At 22.9% G+C, this 19285-nt stretch overlaps 1 protein-coding gene across 5 annotated transcripts in view; it reads right to left on the reverse strand.

Moving 5' to 3' along the window:
* The window catches only part of LOC117171616 (E3 ubiquitin-protein ligase Mdm2-like), a 25999-nt gene that overhangs the window by 3161 nt on the left and 3553 nt on the right, over window positions 1-19285 (reverse strand). For 3 of the 5 annotated variants that reach the window (XM_033359088.1, XM_033359084.1, XM_033359086.1), the window contains 3 exons: window positions 15897-16022; window positions 9338-9489; window positions 5845-6030 (listed from right to left, as the gene is read on the reverse strand). In XM_033359088.1, coding sequence (XP_033214979.1) covers window positions 5845-6030; window positions 9338-9489; window positions 15897-16022 — 464 coding nt within the window. The remainder of the gene's footprint in view (window positions 1-5844; window positions 6031-9337; window positions 9490-15896; window positions 16023-19285) is intronic. The other 2 variants (XM_033359085.1, XM_033359087.1) reach the window with 1 other exon arrangement.

Here is a 19285-nt window from a genome sequence, read left to right on the forward strand (position 1 = left end):
AATAAATCTTCAACCAAGAAGATTAATTTTTACAAAAAAAAAAAAAAAAGAATGTTTAACCAAACGAATGGATTTTTAACCAAAAAGATTAATTTTCCACCAAATAAGACGAATTTTCAACCGCGAAGATTAATTTTTTTAAAACCAAAAGTAGGAACTTTCAACAAAACAGTTGCATTTTTACTAAAAAAAAAAAAATTAACTTTCAACAAAGTCGGTAGATATTCTACCAAATAAAAAAATTAAAAAAAAACTTTCTGCCAAAAAGACAAAATTTTCACTCAAGTCGAAATTTCAAACAAATAGTTGAATTTTTTTCAAATTAGATACATTTTCATACAAAAAAAAAAAAAGTATTTTCCACCAAAAAGGTTATTCAGTCAATTTTCAATTGTTGAATATTTTAACAAATATTTTCACTTTCTACCAGAATAGTTGAATTTTAATTAACAAAAAAAAAAACGAATTCTAAATAAAACAGTTAAATTTTCAACCAGAGATAAATTTTCAACCAAGAAGATTAATTCTCTACCAAAAAGACGAACTATCAACAAAATTAATGAATTATTAATTTCATAACTATGAACTATTTATAACTATTTTAATCAACTATAAAATATCAAATTTCAAATAAAAACTGAATACCTCAATTTTCAGTTAGAAACATTAATTTTCACAAAAAACAAGAATTTTTAATAAAAGAGGTGAATTTTCAACCAAGAAAATTAATTTTCCACCAAAAGAGAGGTTATTCAGTCAATTTTTAATTATTGAATATTTTAATAAATATTTTCATTTTCTACCAGAATAGTTGTATTTTTAACAACAAAAAACAACACGAATTTCCAATAAAACAGTTAAATTTTCAACAAACGAGATAAATCTTCAACCAAGTAAATAAATTTTTAACACCGTAGATCAACTTTTAGAGAAAAAAGAAAAATGTATAACCAAGAAGAATTTTCTACAAAAACAAATCAATTTTCAAACCACAAATACTAATTTTCTACCAAAAAGACGAATTTTCAATCAAATAATTTAATACCCAAGAAAAATAGTTTCATTTTTAAATTATCCACAAAATAATTGAATTTTTAACGGAAAAACAGTTCTACTAAAAAAAAAAAAAGTAATTACCAAACAAAGAAAATTAATTTTTAACCAAACAATGGAATAACAAACAAATACTTGAACTTTTAAGAGAAAAACAATATTTTTTAACAAGATAGTTGAACTTTTAACCAAATCGTTCAATTTAGAAGCGAAAAAGACGGATTTTTTGGAGACAGTTGAATTTTCAATCAAGAAATATGACTTTTATATAGTAAAAGACGAATTTTGAATAAAAAAAGACGATCTTTTAAGAAAAATGGTTTAATTTTTGACCAACAAATTTGAATTTCTCAAAATAGTTGTATTTTCCCCCTACAAAGATGCCTATTTTCATAAAACTTTATTTTTTTTTTAGTTGAAGCTTTATTTCTTTTTCAAGCAGAAATTAAAAATTTAACTATTTCCTTTTTTACTGTTTCGTTAAACATTAATGTACAAAATTTGCACACAAAAAATTCATTAATTTTTAAACTAAAACAGATAAATTATCAAGCAAGAATTGAACAGTTATATTTTCAGTTAAAAAAGTTAGAGTTCAATTCAAGAAATGATTTTCAACTAAAATGATGGAATATTCAATTGGAATAGTTCATTTTCTGCTTTAAAAAAAATTAATTTTTTTAAAATAAAATAGGCGACAGTTAAACTTTTAACCAAATAGTAAATTTTCAATCCTAAAAAACGAGTTTATCCAAGACAGTTCAATTTTCAAGCAAGAAACATGACTTTTCTGAAGGAAAAGAATTATTTCGAATCTAAAAAGATGATATTAAAAAAAAAAATAGTTTAATTTTTGACCAACAAAGTAGAATTTTTCAAAATAGTTGAATTTTTAAACTAAAAATACGCCTATTTTGTATTTTATTTTGAAACTTAATTTTTTTAAAGCAGAAAATGTAACTATTCCAATTGAATATAACTGTTCAATTCTTGCTTGATAATTTATCTGTTTTAGTTGAAAATTCATGCAATACCCAAGTTTTCAGTTAGAAAAATTAATTTTCCCAATACAAAAAAAAATTAATTTTCAATAAAAGTAATGAACCAAGGAGATTAATTTTCCACCAAAAAAGACGGATTTTCAACCGATTAATGAATATCCAATCAAATAATTGAATTTTGAAACAAAAAACACGAATTTTTAATAAGAATAAAAATATTCAACTAAAGAGATGAATCCTCACCCAAGAAGATTTATTTTCTACCAAAAAAAGATGAATTTTCAATCCAATTAATGAATCTTCAACCAAAAACAAAAAAAAATTTAATTTTCAGTTGAAAAAAAAAAATGTAAACACATTAGTGAAGATGTGAACCAAAAAAGAATTTTTAACTAAATAGTTAAAATTTCAGTAGAAAAAATTAATTTTCACCAAAAGTTCTACTTTCAACCAAAGAGATAATTCTTCAATCAAGTAAGAAGATTAATTTTCTACCAAAAAGACGATTTTTCAACAAAATGAATTAAGTTTCAACGAACAAATTTGAATTTTCAATCACAGAATGAAATTTCTACTGAAAATTAATGACTTAATTAAACAGTTAAAAAAATTAATTATCATAAAAAAAAGAATTTTCAACAAATGAGATAAATCTTCAAAAAGATTAGTTTTCTATAAAAAATTTGAATTTTCAAGCATAAAAGATCAATTTTCAAATAAAAATGGAATACCTAAATTACATAAAAAGAGCAAAATTATCAATAAAAAAAATTTTTAAAACAAAAAGTTGATTTTATATAAAAACAGTTTAAAAATCTTAATTTCAAAGGACGAATTTATCAACAATAGATTAATTTTTAACCAAAAAACGAAATTTCTACCAAAAAGAGATAAATTTTCAATCCAAATAAAAATAGTTAAATTTTCAGTTCAAACATTAATTTTAAAATAAGAAATAAACCAATTTTCAAGCAGATAAATAAAAAAAATTATTTAAGAAAGCAATTTAACTGCTAAACAATTGAATTTTCATATTTTAATTATAAATTTTCAACCAAATAAATTAATGTTTAACACATTAGTCCAACTTTCAAACAAAGTAGTTTAATTTTTAATAACAAAAATAACTTTTGACGAAGATTTTTTTTCTTCCAAAAAGGACGAATTATTTTTTAAAATGTCAATTTTCAACCAAAAATGCAATACTGGAATTTTCAATTGAAAAATTAATTTTAAAAAACGACATTTCTCAAGCAAATAAATAAATTTTAAACCTACAGATGAATATTCAACTAAATTAATGAATTTACAATAAAAATTTCGAATTATAAAACATAATTTCAAATAAAAATTAAGAATATATCAATTTTCATTTAAAAATTAATTTACAAGAAATTTTTCACAAAATAGTTTAATTTCCTGGCAAGTTGCTGAATTACATTTTTTTTTTAATTTTTGATATATTTAAATCCTCGAAACAAAAAAGATAAATTTGTAACTAAAAAGAGTTAATTAAGTTCATTTTTAGTCAAACAGTTGATTTTCATACGAAAATAGTTCGATTTTCAAGTGAAAAACACGAATTATCAACCAAATAGATTATTTTTTAACAACAAAAATTAATTTTAAAAAAATGATATCCTGAATCAAAACAAATTAATTTTCAACCAAAAAACCAAAATTTATATAAAAAAGATGAATTTTCAAACCACAGTGGAATTTTGGTTAAGCACATAAATTTTCAAATAAAAAACATATTTAAAAAACAAATTTTTTTAAAATAAAGTAGTTTAATTCTTAAAAAAGTAGTTATATATAAATTTTTAATAGCAAAAATAATTTTTTACGAAGAAGATTTATTTTCTAACAAAATGGAAGAATTATAAAAAAAATCTCAATTTTCAACCAAAAGTGCAATACTTAAATTTTCAATTTAAAAATTAATTTTAAAAAACGATATTTCAAGAAAATAGATCAATTTTCAACCTAAAGATGAATATTCAACCAAATTAATGAATTTACAATCAAAATTTTGAATTTTCAATTAAAAAGGATAATTTCAAATAAAAACGGAATACATCAATTTTCAGTTTAAAAATTAATTTACGACACATTTTTCACAAAGTAGTTAAATTTTCAATCTAAGAGACTAATCTTTAGCAAACAAAATTAAATTGTAAGAAAATAGTTCAACTTTCTACCAAGTAGTTGAATTTTCAAAAAAAAAAAATTTAATATTTTACATAAAATTTAAATCCTCGAAACAAAAAAGATAAATTTGTAACCAAAAAAAGTTAATTTTTAATCAAATAGTTGAATTTCATACGAAAATAGTTCGATTTTCAAATCAAAAACACGAATTATCAACAAAATAGATGAATTTTTAACAACAAAATTTAATTTTAAAAAATGGAATCCTGAATTAAAACAGATTATATTTCAACCAAAAAACATTTCTAAAAAAATATATATTTTTTCAATCCAAAACGGATTAAGTAAATTTTCGATTAAAAAAATGAATTTTCAAATAAAAAACAAATTTTCAAAAAAAAAAAAAAAATACTTCAATTTTCAATATAAAAATTAATTTTAAAAAACGATATTTCTCAAGAAAATAAATAATATTTCAACCTGAAAATTAATATTGAACTAAATTAATGAATTTACAATCAAAATTTTTAATTTTGAATTATAAAAGATAATTTCAAATAAAAATGGTCAAAAAGACGAATTATCAACAAAATACATGAATTTTTAACAAAAAAAAAAAAGATTAAAATCAAAAAAATAATGGAATCCTGAACTAAAACAGATTAATTTTCAACTAAAAAAAAAAACATATTTTCTACAAAAAAAGTATGAATTTTCAAACCAAAGTGGAATAGTTCAATTTTCGGTTAAAAAAATGAATTTTCAAACTAAGCAAAAAATTTCAACAAAAAAAAAAATATTTTTGAAGAAAATAGTTTAACTTTTAAACAAGCAGTTGAATTTTCATCTAAAAATTTTACTTTTCAACCAAATAAATGGATTTTTAACACAATAGTCCAAATTTCAACTGATTTTTAATTTAAAAAAAATAATTTTTGACAAAGAAGATTTATTTTCTCCTAAATTTTCAACCTAAGCGGCTAATCTTCAAGAAATAAAATTAATTTGTAAGAAAACAGTTTAACTACCTGCCAAGTAATTGAATTTTCAAAAACATAAATAAACTAGAATTTTTAACATTATCTTTAAATCCTCCAACCAAAACAGATCAATTTTTAACCAAAACGAGTTAATTAAGTTAATTTTTAATCAAATAGTTGAATTTCATACAATAATATTTCAATTTTCAAGTAAAAAAAAGACGAATTATCAACAAAATACACCAATTTTTAACCAAAAAAAGATTAATTTACAAAAAAATAAAATGGAATCCTGAACTAAAACAGATTATATTTCAAACAAAATTTCTATTAAAAAAAAAAAAGATATATATATATTTTTTCATACCATTTTCAATAACAAAAAAAAATAAATTTTTAACACAACAGTCCAACTTTCAACCAAGTAGTTGAATTTTTAATAACAAAAAATAATTTTCAACCAAGAAGATTTACTTTCAACAAATTATCAAAACATGTCAATTTTCAACTAGAAAAATTCAAACTTTCTATTAAAAATGTAAAACTTAATTTTTATTTTAAAAATGAATTTTAAAAAAAACCCCGATATTGAGTCCACCCTCTAATATTTTAATATATTTTAAAAGAGCTAAATTTTAGAGATGATATTCTCTCCTTACCTGGTAACACTTCTCGCAGTACCGAAATAAGGGATTGTTATTTTTGTTGTTGCACTGAACACAAGTCCAATAGTCTGCCTTTCCTATTTCACTATCGACTGTACTTCGCGAATCGTCGCTATCGTCTGCTAAACCCATGTCCGTTTCGTTGTAGAGTGCAGCCAATACTCCCATCGTTACAATATCCTACAATAAATATTGCAAATTTAACGAATAATTTATTTAGTTACAAGTTAAACCTTCAAATAAAAATATTGCAATCTTATCAAAATAGATTAATTTTTTTTTTTTTTTTACAAATAATATGACTTTTCAAGCAAGAACACTAATTTTCTACTAAAAAAAAGCCATCATTTTCGACATAATACATAAATTCTCAATAAAAATAGATTAATTTTTTATACGAAAGAGACGAATTTTCTACCGAAAATGAAGAAATTCGAATAAAATATACATGAGATTCCAACTCAAAAGACAAAGTTTCTGTTTTAAAAAATATATATTTTTACAATAACAAATAGAATACATAAAAACTCAGCTGAAAAAAAATTAATTTTCAACAAAATAGCTATATTCTTTTTTTTTGCCAAATCGAAAACTTTTTCTTTTATGATTTTTTTTTTTGTAATAAAAAGTTATTTAAATTTTTTTGACAGTTCTTTTTTATGTTTTCAGAACTTATAAGCCCTCTATTTATCGGTTAAAATCATCTTTTAATTTTAACAAAGTAGTTTAACTTTTCAAGACTTTGTTAACAAAATTTATTTTTAATAAATAGTTAAGTTTGCTGTTTTTATTTATGATTCCTACCATTTTTAACCAATTTTTCTGACATACAAAAATTGAATTAAAACCTTCCCGATTATTCTTTGAAAATTTTGGAAATTTTTTAAAATATACTATTAACATTATTTTTAAAAAATAAAAAATCATTTAAAATTTTCTTAAGAATCTAGTGCAAAAAATTTCATTTCCTTGAAACCTTCCAAAATTCTAAAAAAAAGTGTCTTTTTTCGAAATGTACAATTATTTTTTATTTTTATAACTTTACAAGTTTTAAATTAATCGTTTCAAAACTTCTCAATACCTCTTAAACTTACTCGATTTTTTTTCTTCTAAAATTTTGTAATCATGCAAAACTATAGAATCTTGGTTTAAAATCCGTTACGTTATTTTTAAAAATTATAGGAAATAATTTTTTTTTAAATCATGAAAATTTGCCATGAATCTTAGGATTTTTTGTTTTTCTCTTGAAACCTTTTAAAATCTTGAAAAAGTTTATCATTTGTAACGAAATTTTCAAACTAATATTTTTTGTGAAACTCTTAAAAATCTTTTCAATTTTATAATTATTTTTAAATCTTTTTAAAACTTTTAAATTAATTTTTCCAAGATTTTGTGTTTTTGAAAATTTTCAAAATTTTGCTTTAATATAAATCTTCTACTACTTGTTTCGAAATTTTAGGAAATCATTTGAAATTTTTCCAGCAATCTCAAGAATTTATATTTTTTATTCCCTGAAATCCTTCAAAATTAAGTTTTCCTAGAAAAAAATTTAAACACTGCAATATTTAAAAACCATGATTTTAAATGTTTTTAATTTTTTTAAATTATCTCTTAGAATTCATGAAAAAAAACATATGAAATTTCGCCATGAATCTTAAGAATATTTTTTTGTTTTCTTGAAACCTTTCAAAATCTTAAAAAAAGTTTTTAATTTTTTAACGCAATTTTCAAAACAATATTTTCTTTTAAACTCTTAAAAATCTTTTGAAGTTTATAATTATTATAAAATCTTTTTTAATCTTTTGAATGAATTTATCTAAAATTTTGTGTTTTTGCAAAATTTTGCTTCAATATAAATCTTCTACATCCTGTTTCGAAATTTTAGGATATCATTTGAAATTTTCCGGGTAATCTCAAGAATTTGTATTTTTATTCCCTTGAAATCCTTAAAAATTCAGTTTTACTAGAAAAAATTTAAATACTGCAAAATTTAAAAACAATTATTTTAAATGTTTTGAAATTTTGTCATGAACCTGGAGAACATTTTTTTGTTCTCTTGAAACTTTTCAAAATTTAAAAAAGTTCATAGATTTTTTTACGAAAATTTTAAAATACATTTTTTTTTTTAGACTCATCCTTTCAAGTTTAGATATAATTATTTTGAAATATGTCAAAAACTTCTAAATTAATTATTTATATAACTGTGATTTTACAAAATTGCACAATTTTGTTTTAAAAAATCTTCTACATTTTATTGCAAAATTTTAAGAAAACATTTGAAATATTTTGAAACCTTTTCCAATTTTGTCTTAAAATTATTTTTTTAAATAAAAAACATTTAAAATTTACCCAGTAATCTCAAGAATTTTCTTTTTTTAATTCTCTTCAAAATTCAGTTTTCTTAAACGAAATTTTAAATACTGCAAAATTTAAAAACAATGACTGAACCTTACACATTCTTTTTTTGACACTTTTGAAATCCTCGAAACCTGAAATTTTTTTTTTTTTACAAACCTAAACCACTTAAATTTTTTTCCCGAAATCTTAAAAAAAAATGCAATCTCAAATGTTTCAAAATTATTCAAAGGTTTCTAAATTTTCTTTCGAGTTTATCTGAATAAGTTTTTGCTCATAATTTAATTTTTTTAGCTCTGAGAATGTGCAAAAACATCTAAATTAAAATGTAACAGAATAATGTTAAGAATATAATTATTTCCGAATATTATAATATCATTTACAATTAAAACTTTCTCTGTTATCAATAATGTTTCGAAATATTAAAAAAAATATTATTATAATAAAATAAAACTAAAATAATAATACAATCGGTAAAATAATTTTTAAAAAATATAATTTTTTAAAACCATTTTTTAACAAATAACTGTATTGACGATTATTCAGTTATTTTAAAAATCATAAATCGTAGAGTTGCCGGGGAATGTTTTCTCCGAAAAAAATAGATATCATTTAATCAAATTTCCAGAATTTAAAAAAAAATTCGGAAGAAGCGTCTGTAAGAAAAAATGCAATTACAACTATTTTCGTAAGTTTTAAACTTGTTTCATCAAAAATAAGATTTTTTCTTTCATAAGACATGACTGATAATATGATTTCAATTCTTAAAATCATAGAAAATTCTTTTTTCCAGAGACCTGATTTTCGGCACAACTAAATTAAATTCAGGTATAACTGAGAATTATTATAAATATTCTGGAAAATTCACTGAACCAATTCAAAAATTATATTTTCAAGAACTTCCTGTTCAAAGTAAAAACTATAATAATTCTTGTATAAAATTATTTTTTTCAACTTGAGATTCATAGATATCTCTTCCAAAAATCGACTTTTATAAATCATAATTACAGTTTTTATATTTTTATTTTAAAACGTAAAATAATTTAGTACAACCGATTGAAAAATTTCGATCATTTCCGGATAATTTTGTGCAAAATAATTAAAAATAAATATAATTATATGGAATAATTACCTCCGGATCGGACGATGAAGTTGCATTGAGCATTGGATTATCTTCTTCAGAATGAGATGCGACCTCAAACTCCAGTCTTACAGAAATATCATCATCACTACTATCAGTATTCCACGAATGAGTGGACGTATCCGATGTGTCCTGCACAAATTCTGTGCAACAAAAAATTATTAATTAAAACTAAAATGATACAAAAGTACCATTTTTTTTTTAATATCACTGAAAAAACAGTTCGAGGGTGTCTACTCAAATCCTGAAAATAAATTCCGCTGACAATTTCGGGCTTTTTTCGTGATATAATATTTCACAAAAATGAGCCATTCAAATATATCAAGGATTTTTAAAACAGAAAATTATATCAAAATATATTCTTAAAATTAGAAAATTATATTATATTGTTATTAAATTCAACTTAAACCGTATCAAATTCCTAACATTTCAAACAAAAAAAAATTGCTTTTTCAACTAGATAATTTTGCAACAAAAAATAGTTCAAGTTCCAACCAAAAAAAATTAATTTTCAAGCAAAATAAGAATAATTTCCTATAAAAAAAATTTCTTTTCAACAAATTGCAAGAATTCTCAACAAAGTAATTAAATTCTGAATTAAAATAGATCAGTTTTTAATCAAAAATAGAATAGGTAAATCTTCGATTAAAACAATTCATTTTCCATACAAAAAAACAACTATTTTTCAACCAGTGATGAATGTTCAACAAAGGAACTTAATTTTCAAATTAATACTTTTATTTTCAGCTACAAAGATAAATTTTGAACCAAAAGATTAATTTTCAAGAAAAAAAAAGAAAGATTTTCAAACAAGAAGATAATTTTTAACCAAAAAAACCATTTTTTAACAAATAACATTATTTTTCAACAAAATAGTTGAATTTTCAACTAAAGTACGATAACTTTCCAAAGAATTGACATATTGGAATGGGTTTTGATATACTGCAAAATTCAGAATTTTTATCTTTTATAAATTATAGAGTTTAAAGAATTTAGATTAGTTCAAAAAATATAAATACAGGTTGAAATTTTCAATACTCTAGATTAAAGATTCAATCTATGGACTTTAAAATTTTTCAAAATTATATTATTAAGTTATTTTAGGCTAGAAACATTAAAAAATTTGAAATTTTTCCTACTTAGAAGCTCATTTATTTTCATTTTAAATAGTTTAAGCATCCTTAAAAAGCTTTAAAATTTTATTTCAAAATCTTGAAAAATCTAGAAGATTTTATATATATATATATTTTTTTTGTTGTTGAATTTTTGAAGTTTTTTCAGAACTTCTAAATTACTTTTAAAATTAATTGCATTTTTGTCCTAAAACTTCTAGAAAATCTGACTAATTTAAACAAATTTCCTTTAAATTTAGATTTATAAATAACCATTGAACACTTATTATTTGTAGAAATATTTTAAGAGATTTCGAAAATTGTCAAAAAAGAAAAATTCGATTTATTTTAAAATAGGTTTAAAACTTCTGAACCAAATTTTTACACATTTCGTTTAAATTACTTGACATAATTTCAAGTTTTAAATTAATTTTAAATCTTTTCCAAACTTCAAAATACCTCTTAAGATTACTCAAATTTTTTCTACAAATAATAAGTGTTTAATTATTATTTCTACATAAAAATTCAATAATTTCGATTCAAGATTAAAAGTTTTTAATAGTCAAAAACATTAAAAATGGTTTAGGATAAAAGTTTATAACCTTTTCGAAATTTCAACCATTCAAAGCTTTATATATCAAGCAACTAAAATCCAAATTGTTTACATTTAAATATTTAGCCTTAATTTACTCGTATTAAATTAGCAGTCAAATATTGCTAAATATTAAATAATTATTCTTTTTCTTAATTAACAAATTTCAAATTAAATTGGTTAAGAAGTGAATAATTTAGTCTGAAACAATATTCTTAATTTAATAAAAGCCTTTAATTATAAATATATTATTATCAAGTTTTTTGGAAGTTGAAAATAGTTTATAAAGTTTCAATCGCAACTTTACATTTTTTTTAAATGACTAAGACTTTCGAATTGAAAAAGTAACAGTCTGGAAATTCTTAAACTTTGAACGAATTAAGTATCGTTTTATCACATAAATTATTCTTTATTTTTTAATAGCTAGAGTAAAAATCCATTTTAAAAATTAATTTATTCATTTCTTTATATTTAAAGTTGATAAGATAATATTGTTTTTTATCAAAAAATTTCGACTGCAAACACTTTTAATTGTTTAAGTCTTCAAGACTGCACTTTAAAATTCTTTAAATTAAAATATATATGTCTAAAACAAAAAATCTAAGATGAAGAATTTTTAAAGAAAAAGATTTTTGAATTACGCAGATTTAATTGAGATTAATTTTACACAAAATTAACTTTAACTAGAATAATTGAATTTTTTCAACCAATTAGATGAATTTCTACCAAGAAGACAAAATTTCAAGTAAAAAAATAAAATAATTTTGCAACCAAAAATTAAATAGTTAAATTTTTAAGTAAAAAAATTGATTTTCGGCCAAAGCAAAAATAAATTTTTAACAAGATAACTCATTTTTCAACCAGAGATAAATTTTCAGTTAAAACACTGAATCTTCAACAAAAATTAATTCTTAAGAAAAAAAGTTCAACTTTCAAATAAGCAGTGAAATTTTTCACTGAAAGATATAAATTTTCAACAAAAAATGGAAAATTTAAGTCAAAATTGTATAGGCTTTGATTGAAAATTCAACGAAATTTATGTCTTGATTGAAAATTTACCCTCTTTACTTGAACTTTTATGTTTTGTTTTGTTGAAAATTTAACTAATTGGTTTAAAAGAATTGCTCATGGTTGAAGATTGAATTGAAATTTATAGAACCTGGAATAGATAAATTTAGTTAGAAAAATTATTTTTCAAACAAACTTTCAAACAAAAAAACCAAAAACAAATAAAATAAAGAAAACAAGAACTAATTTTCAAAAAAATAGTTACAAGTGATGACTTTTCAACTAAAATATTGAATCTTTAACTAGAATTCTCTGCTAGAATAACTGAATTTTCAACCAAAAAGATTAATTTTCAACAATGAAGATGAACTTCTACAAAAAAGGCGAACTTTCAACTAAAAAATATTATTTTGCAACGAAAAAAATAATCTTTAAAAAAAAATTTTCAATAAAATCGATGAAGTTTTACCTGGAATAGTTAAATTTTTAGTAAGGAACAAAATTAATTTTCAGCCAAAGATATGAATTTTCAACAAAAAAAAAAGTCAATTTTTAACAAAAGTTTTTAACCTTCAACCAAGTAATTAAATTTTCAAGCAAAACAATTCAAAAACATTAAATTTTCAACTAATATACATAATTTTTTCACCAGAAACTTGAATTTTAAACTAAAAATGATCAATTTTCATCCCAACATAGAATAGTTTAATTTTCAGTTGATGAAATTAATTTAAAGACAAGACTTACAACGAAAATAATTAATCTTAAACTGAAATAGTTGAATTTTTAACAAAAGAATTCAACTTTCAACCAAGTAGTATTATTTTCAACCAAAAAGATGCATTTTCAAACAAGAATATTAATTTTCAAACATGAAGATAATTTTCTTAAAAAAAAAAAAAAAGAATGTTTTAACAAAATACATCAATTTTCAACGAAATAGTTGCATTTTTAACTAGAAAAATCAAATTTCAATCAAAAATTGAATAATTAAATTTTCAGCGGGTTCGTATTTTCGTGTACAACGTTATCGGCTGATGCCGACGGAATAGATAGTTGAAATATTTTTTTTTTACATCTTTTATTATCAATATTTCTACTTAAACGTAGTTTTCTTTCGGCTCTTGCATTTCTCCAAGTTTGAGACCGATATTTTATGTATAAAAAAATTTCGAATGTTCAAAAAATGTCGAGGTTCAGAAAAAAGATGAAATAATTTTCAATACATTTTCCAAAGTTTCAGCTCGAGTTTTTATTTACAAAAAAAAAAAGTTCTTAGGTACAAAAAACCATTCAGTGAACTGAAAAAGTGAGGTCGGTAATTTTTCGAAGAATGTCAAGCGAGTTACTGAAAATTTATTTAAAAAGATTTCAATTGATGTAATTTTTTAATATTTAAAGGAATTTAAGAAAATTCAAAGGATTTTAATTAACTGTTCTCAATTTCGAGAATTTTAAATGATTTTAAAGAAGTCGAAGGAATTTAAAAAAAAATCGGAGAATCTAAAGAATTTTCAAACAAAAACTAAAGAATTTCTGAAATTCAAGTGATTTTAAGGAATTGCTGTAGGAACTTGACGGGATTTTAAGATTTTCTTTTAAAGGATTAATTTTAAAATTTTAATTTGAAGAGATTTTAAGGAGTCTAAAAAAATTTAAGGATTTTAATTAATTTTAGTCAATTTTGAAATTTTTAAAATCGAGTGATTTTCAGGAATTACTAGGGACTTGGTGGAAACTTAAAGCTTCTTTTTAAAGGATTTAAAAATAATCAAAAAATAGTTTTAAAAGATTTAATGATTTACAAGAGATTTTGTAACATTTTACGACAGTTTTACTGATTTTAAAGAAAGTCGAGTGAGTTATTGAAATGTAATTAAAACAGATGTAATGCATTTTTATAGATTTTAAGGTTTTTAAAGAAATTGATTGATTTAAGGAATTTGAAGAGATTTTAAGGAGACTAAGAAAATTTAAAGGATTTTTTATTTAAAGGATTTGAATTAATTTTAGTCAATTTTACAATATTTAAAATTATTTCAAAGAAATTGTAGGGAGTTCAAAAAAATTCGGAGGACTTTACGAATTTTCAAGAAATCTTACAAGATTTCTAAAAATTCATTTGATTTCAAGGAATGATTAGGGACTTGGCGGAATCTTCAAGTTTCTTTTTAAAGGATTTAAAACTAATTCAAAAATAATTCAAAAAGGTTGAGGGATTTACAAGTTATTTTGTAAGATTTTAAGACAGTTTTAGAGGTCTTCAAGAATTTCAAAAGAGTTTTTAGAAATTTATTTAAAAAGATTTTAATGAATTTGAAAAAGTTTAAAATTTTTTTAAGAGATTTAAAGGAATTTAGGAAAATGTAAAAGATTTTAAGAGATTTGAATTAATTTTAAGTCAATTTCGAGAAACTCTGAAAGATTTCAAATGATTGTAAAGAAATTGAAGAGATTTAAAAAAAAAAAAGGCGGAATAGTTTAAGGATTATCAAGAAATCTTACAGGATAAAAATATTTTCATAAGTTTTAGTGATTTTAAAGAATATTAAGCAATTAATTTAAAAGTTATTTTCAAAAATTCAACGACCGAGTTTGATGTAATGTTAGAATACTCAATAAACGAAGAATCACTGTTATTCAATTTAATATTGCAATTTTTTATAATTCTCTCTCTCAAAAAAAAAAAAAAAAATGATCAGGCTTTACAAAATTTCCAGATTTTTCTAGAAATCAGGCCTTAAAGTCCCTATGAGATAAAATATAGCGATCAAAGGGTACTTTTTTCGCGCTCAAAGGGTAAAAAATTTAAGATACATTCAGAAGATTTCAGAGCAATTTAAATTACATTCAAAAGAATTCAAATGAATTGGGAAAGTGTTTAAAAGTCACAAAAATCCATTGATTTTCGTAAAACTGGAATGAACTTAGAGAAATTTAAGATAAAAGAGAAGAATTCGATGAAATTCACAAAAATTCAAGGTAAAATAAAAAATAAAATGAATTTAAAACAATTTGAAGATTTTAAAAAACTTCATTGAATTCAGTAACTTTCAAATAAGCTTGCAAAAATTCAAGGGAATTCAAAAAGTTTGATGAAATGCCTAAATATTCAAGATGAAGTTAAGAAACTTCAGAATCAATTAAATAACAAAACTTTTAAAAATTAACAAAAAATTCACTGAATTAAAAAAAAATTGAGTCATTTTAAAAGGATTTCGGTCAATTTAAAAATTGAAGATAATTCCAAAAAATTTCAAAGAATTCAGGGTAAGTTAAAAAAAAAATTGAAATCTGAACCCCTACTAATTTCAAACACAAGAAGTGACTAAATGGCTACAAAACAATTAAAGTTAAATTCAAAAGAATTCAAATGAATTGGAAAAAAATGTTTAAAATTCCATTGAGTACAATAAAATTTGAGGGCAATATGAACAATGGGATAAAATTCTTAGAAAAAGCAAATTGAATTTAAAAAATCAATCAAGTAAATTAAAAACAATTGAAAAATATAAAGAAATTAATTGAATTGTGTAGAATTGAGTGAATATAGAAGAATTCAAAAGTATTTAAAATAAATTAATAAGAACTCCGGGCGAATTCCAAATTAATTGAAAAACTTTTTTTAAAATATCTTCAAATATTAAAATCCATTAAAATTATTTTTAAAAATTGCATTCCCTAGAATATTTTGAATCATTTGATATATTTTGAAATCTCTTTAAACTTTTTAAAGCCCATGAAAACGTCTGAGAATTTTTTTAAATGCCCTGAAGTATTTAAAATCCTTTTAAATTTTATTTATTCATTAAAATAATAATTGATGATTTAAACTCACCAGTCTCATTTCCCTGTACCGTATAAATTGACTCGTCATCTTCACTTGATGGTACAGGCGACTCGGGTTCCAGCGTCACGTAATAATTGAACTTTGTTCTTTTGGATTGTCCATGTTGCTCATCTTCTGGAAAATAAAAATCCATGGAACATCCCACCATTATTATATTTTTCACGTTGAAAATCGCCATTACTAATTTAGACGGACATTCATTTTTAAATAAATTTAATTAAAGAGTATTGTGGTATTTTTTCCTTTAATGCACAACTATAAAAAGTTGAAGTAAGACTTTTTAATTAGAGCAAAATAATAATTAATTCTAGTAAATATAATTTTTTAAACAATTTTTTTTAAATAAGAATACAACGGAAAGTTTATGTCTTTTTTCTGAAATTTAGAGATTTTTTTTACTTTCTAGTTATGAACAAAGAATAAATTAATATCAACAAGAATCAATTTTTAAATAGTACTCTATTTTTTCGGAATAAAGTACTTTTTTTTTAGTGTGAAATAATAGGTAAATGAATCATTTTTAAGTTTTTATCAAAGAAAAACTATCCATAAGACAAGGTGATTGCTTAAAAAAATTATTCTCTTTGAGGTTTATTTATTATTTGTTTATAATTAAAAAGCCAAGGAAAAGTTGAAAATTTCAGGAAAAAACGCAAACTTTTATCATTATTTAAAAATAAGGTAGTTGTAAACAATAACAAATTGACTAAACAAATACTTTATTAATTAAAATAATTATTACTTCACTTTAACTAAAAGATTAACAAAAATATGGAATTTCAGAAAAAAGCCGCAACTATCTATCACTATTCACACAGAATATTATATAAAATAATAAAAATATTGTTATGAATAATAAGAAATCATTTAAACATTTTTTGTTTACTTTGATTTTTGACCCTCTTTAAAAAAAAAAAGTCGAAAGAATCCGTAGACATTTTATGTATTATCAAAAATTTACCCAAAAAAAGAGCCGCCAAAAACTCGCGGAACCCAATTTTAAAAAACAACTCATGGGGGTAAAATAAAAAAAATTGTTTATCGTATTCTATGGCTAATTGTAAACAGAAATGCCGAGGGTCATCTCGAAATAACCTTTATTGATTATTCTAAATATTTAAATATTATTTTTTAAGGGCATGCTCTTCGTGATCACGTGACCAAACTTGTCGCCGGATATGAGCATTATTTTTTGGTGTTCACTGTGTCCACACGGATTGAAATATCGTGTTTAAAATTTGACAGATTAAATAAAAATCACTAAAGAACGTTTGTATGCATCAATGTGTTTATAGTTTTAAAGAAAGTTTATTTATAAATCGATGAAAAAGGATATTACCATTCGAGTTATAGCGCTATGCAGATAATTTTGGGTTTGATGCATTTCGGATTTTTTGGTTCGCGTATATTGAGCACTGACACCAGTTTTTGAATAAATCGTCTAAACCTTTAAAAAAAATTAATGTAAGCAATAAAATTTGCACATTCGTTGCAAATCAACAAATAAGTATCTCCATACACGTAACCAATAATTATTTTTGGAGCATTTTTAGCGATTTCTAGCGGAGAGAAAAAGAAACTTTGATCGTCGATAAAGTCGAGATCACGTGACTAAGTTCATTCATAAAATTTTTCTATGGAGAATGAAATGATTTTCATTACTTTCGGTCCTTACTACGTCCAAACGGATTGAGATATCGTGTTCAGGATTTAGGAAGTTATACCGACAGCGCTAAGGAACGTTTGTATATATCAAAATGTTCATAAATACGAAGAAAGTTTTCGAGTAAAATACTACAGGAATTAGGAAATAAACTTTTAACGTCGATAAAGTAGATGCCTCGATGTAAAAAAAATCGAGGAACATCTTAGAATGTCATTTAGTTCACTATCAACAATAGTTATCAGCTGATCGATTCAACGTCAAGAATTGTGGAAGTTGGTTGGAGAATTCCGACGAGTAAATTTTAGCACATTGCTGGTGTTGCTATGTTTCCAATTTGAAATTTATCTTTTATTTTTAGAACCAAAAAAAATGAAAATCATTTTACACCGAAATTTGATGAACGAACTTAGTCACTTGATCTCGACTTTATCGACGTTCAAAGTTTCTTTTTTTCTCCGCTAGAAATCGCTAAAAAATGCTATAACTCGAATGGTAATATCCTATTCCATCAATTTATAAATAAACTTTCTTTAAAATTAACAATATATTGATGTATACAAACGTTCTTTAGTGCTTTTTATTTTATGTGTCAAAGTTTAAACACGATATCTGAATTCATGTGGACGCAGTGAACACCGAAAAAAATGTTCATAACCGGGGACTAGTTTGGTCCATAGAGATATTACAGATAGAGTAGGCATGCTATAGACGCCCATACAAGTGGGAGCGTCCGGCCGATAGAAAGAGAGAGAGAGAATGATTTATGTATTGCTGTCTCTGTCTAATGGCGCATGCGCGTTGATTAGATTTCTTGTCAGAACATGAATCGAAACAGAATAAGATCTTTCCTGCAACACAGTCGATTTGTTTTATAATACTTCTTTTTTAATATTGTGCATACAATCAAAAAAATATTTTTGCTAACTACTTCTTGGATTACTTATACGAACTTACTTATGAAAACTGCGACTTTTAACTCCGGGTATTGGCTCTTTTTTGCAGATAACACAGTAGTAAGGCATATTCAACAACAAATGTTTAATAATCCTTGTTACCACATTATTTACATTGGGCAAATATAATATTTATTTACAGACGTACAGGTTACGTACGCACTTTGCCGTTGCCCGTTGAATCACAGACACGCATGCGCAGTACGCAACAAAAGAAAGAGATAGAAATACATAAATGATTCTCTTTCTCTTTTCATTCGCAAGACGCTCTCACTTGTAGGCATGCCTACTCTATCTGTAATATCTCTATGGTTTGGTCACGTGGTCACTGAAGAGCATGCCCTTAAAAAAGCGATTTCTTTTTTTGTGGATTCGAACAAATCGTTTGGTTAAATTTTACATCGAATTTTCCACAACGCATCCTTTTGTTATTGTGACCATTATTTATATTTTAAAAAAATAGTAAATAAATCTCTAATTAATTTAATTTAAATAACTAATAAATTATTCCTTATAAATTTTGAAAAGTACTCATTTGTCTAAAATTAGACATGATTCGATTAAACGCATAAATTCAATCTGTAAAACGCATAAAAATTGAAAAAAAAAAAATCAATAGACTATGAGTCAGTATGAGAAAGCCTGTTGCAACACGTTTTTGATGTAGATTCATTCGGTTTATACCAAAGCCAAGGGTCAATAATGCATTCTCATCAAACCTCAAACTTTCTTATAATCACTGCTTGTAAATATTTATT

This window comes from Belonocnema kinseyi, chromosome 4 (genome assembly GCF_010883055.1).
Source record: "Belonocnema kinseyi isolate 2016_QV_RU_SX_M_011 chromosome 4, B_treatae_v1, whole genome shotgun sequence".
In the NCBI taxonomy this organism is placed as follows: Eukaryota; Metazoa; Arthropoda; class Insecta; order Hymenoptera; family Cynipidae; genus Belonocnema; species Belonocnema kinseyi.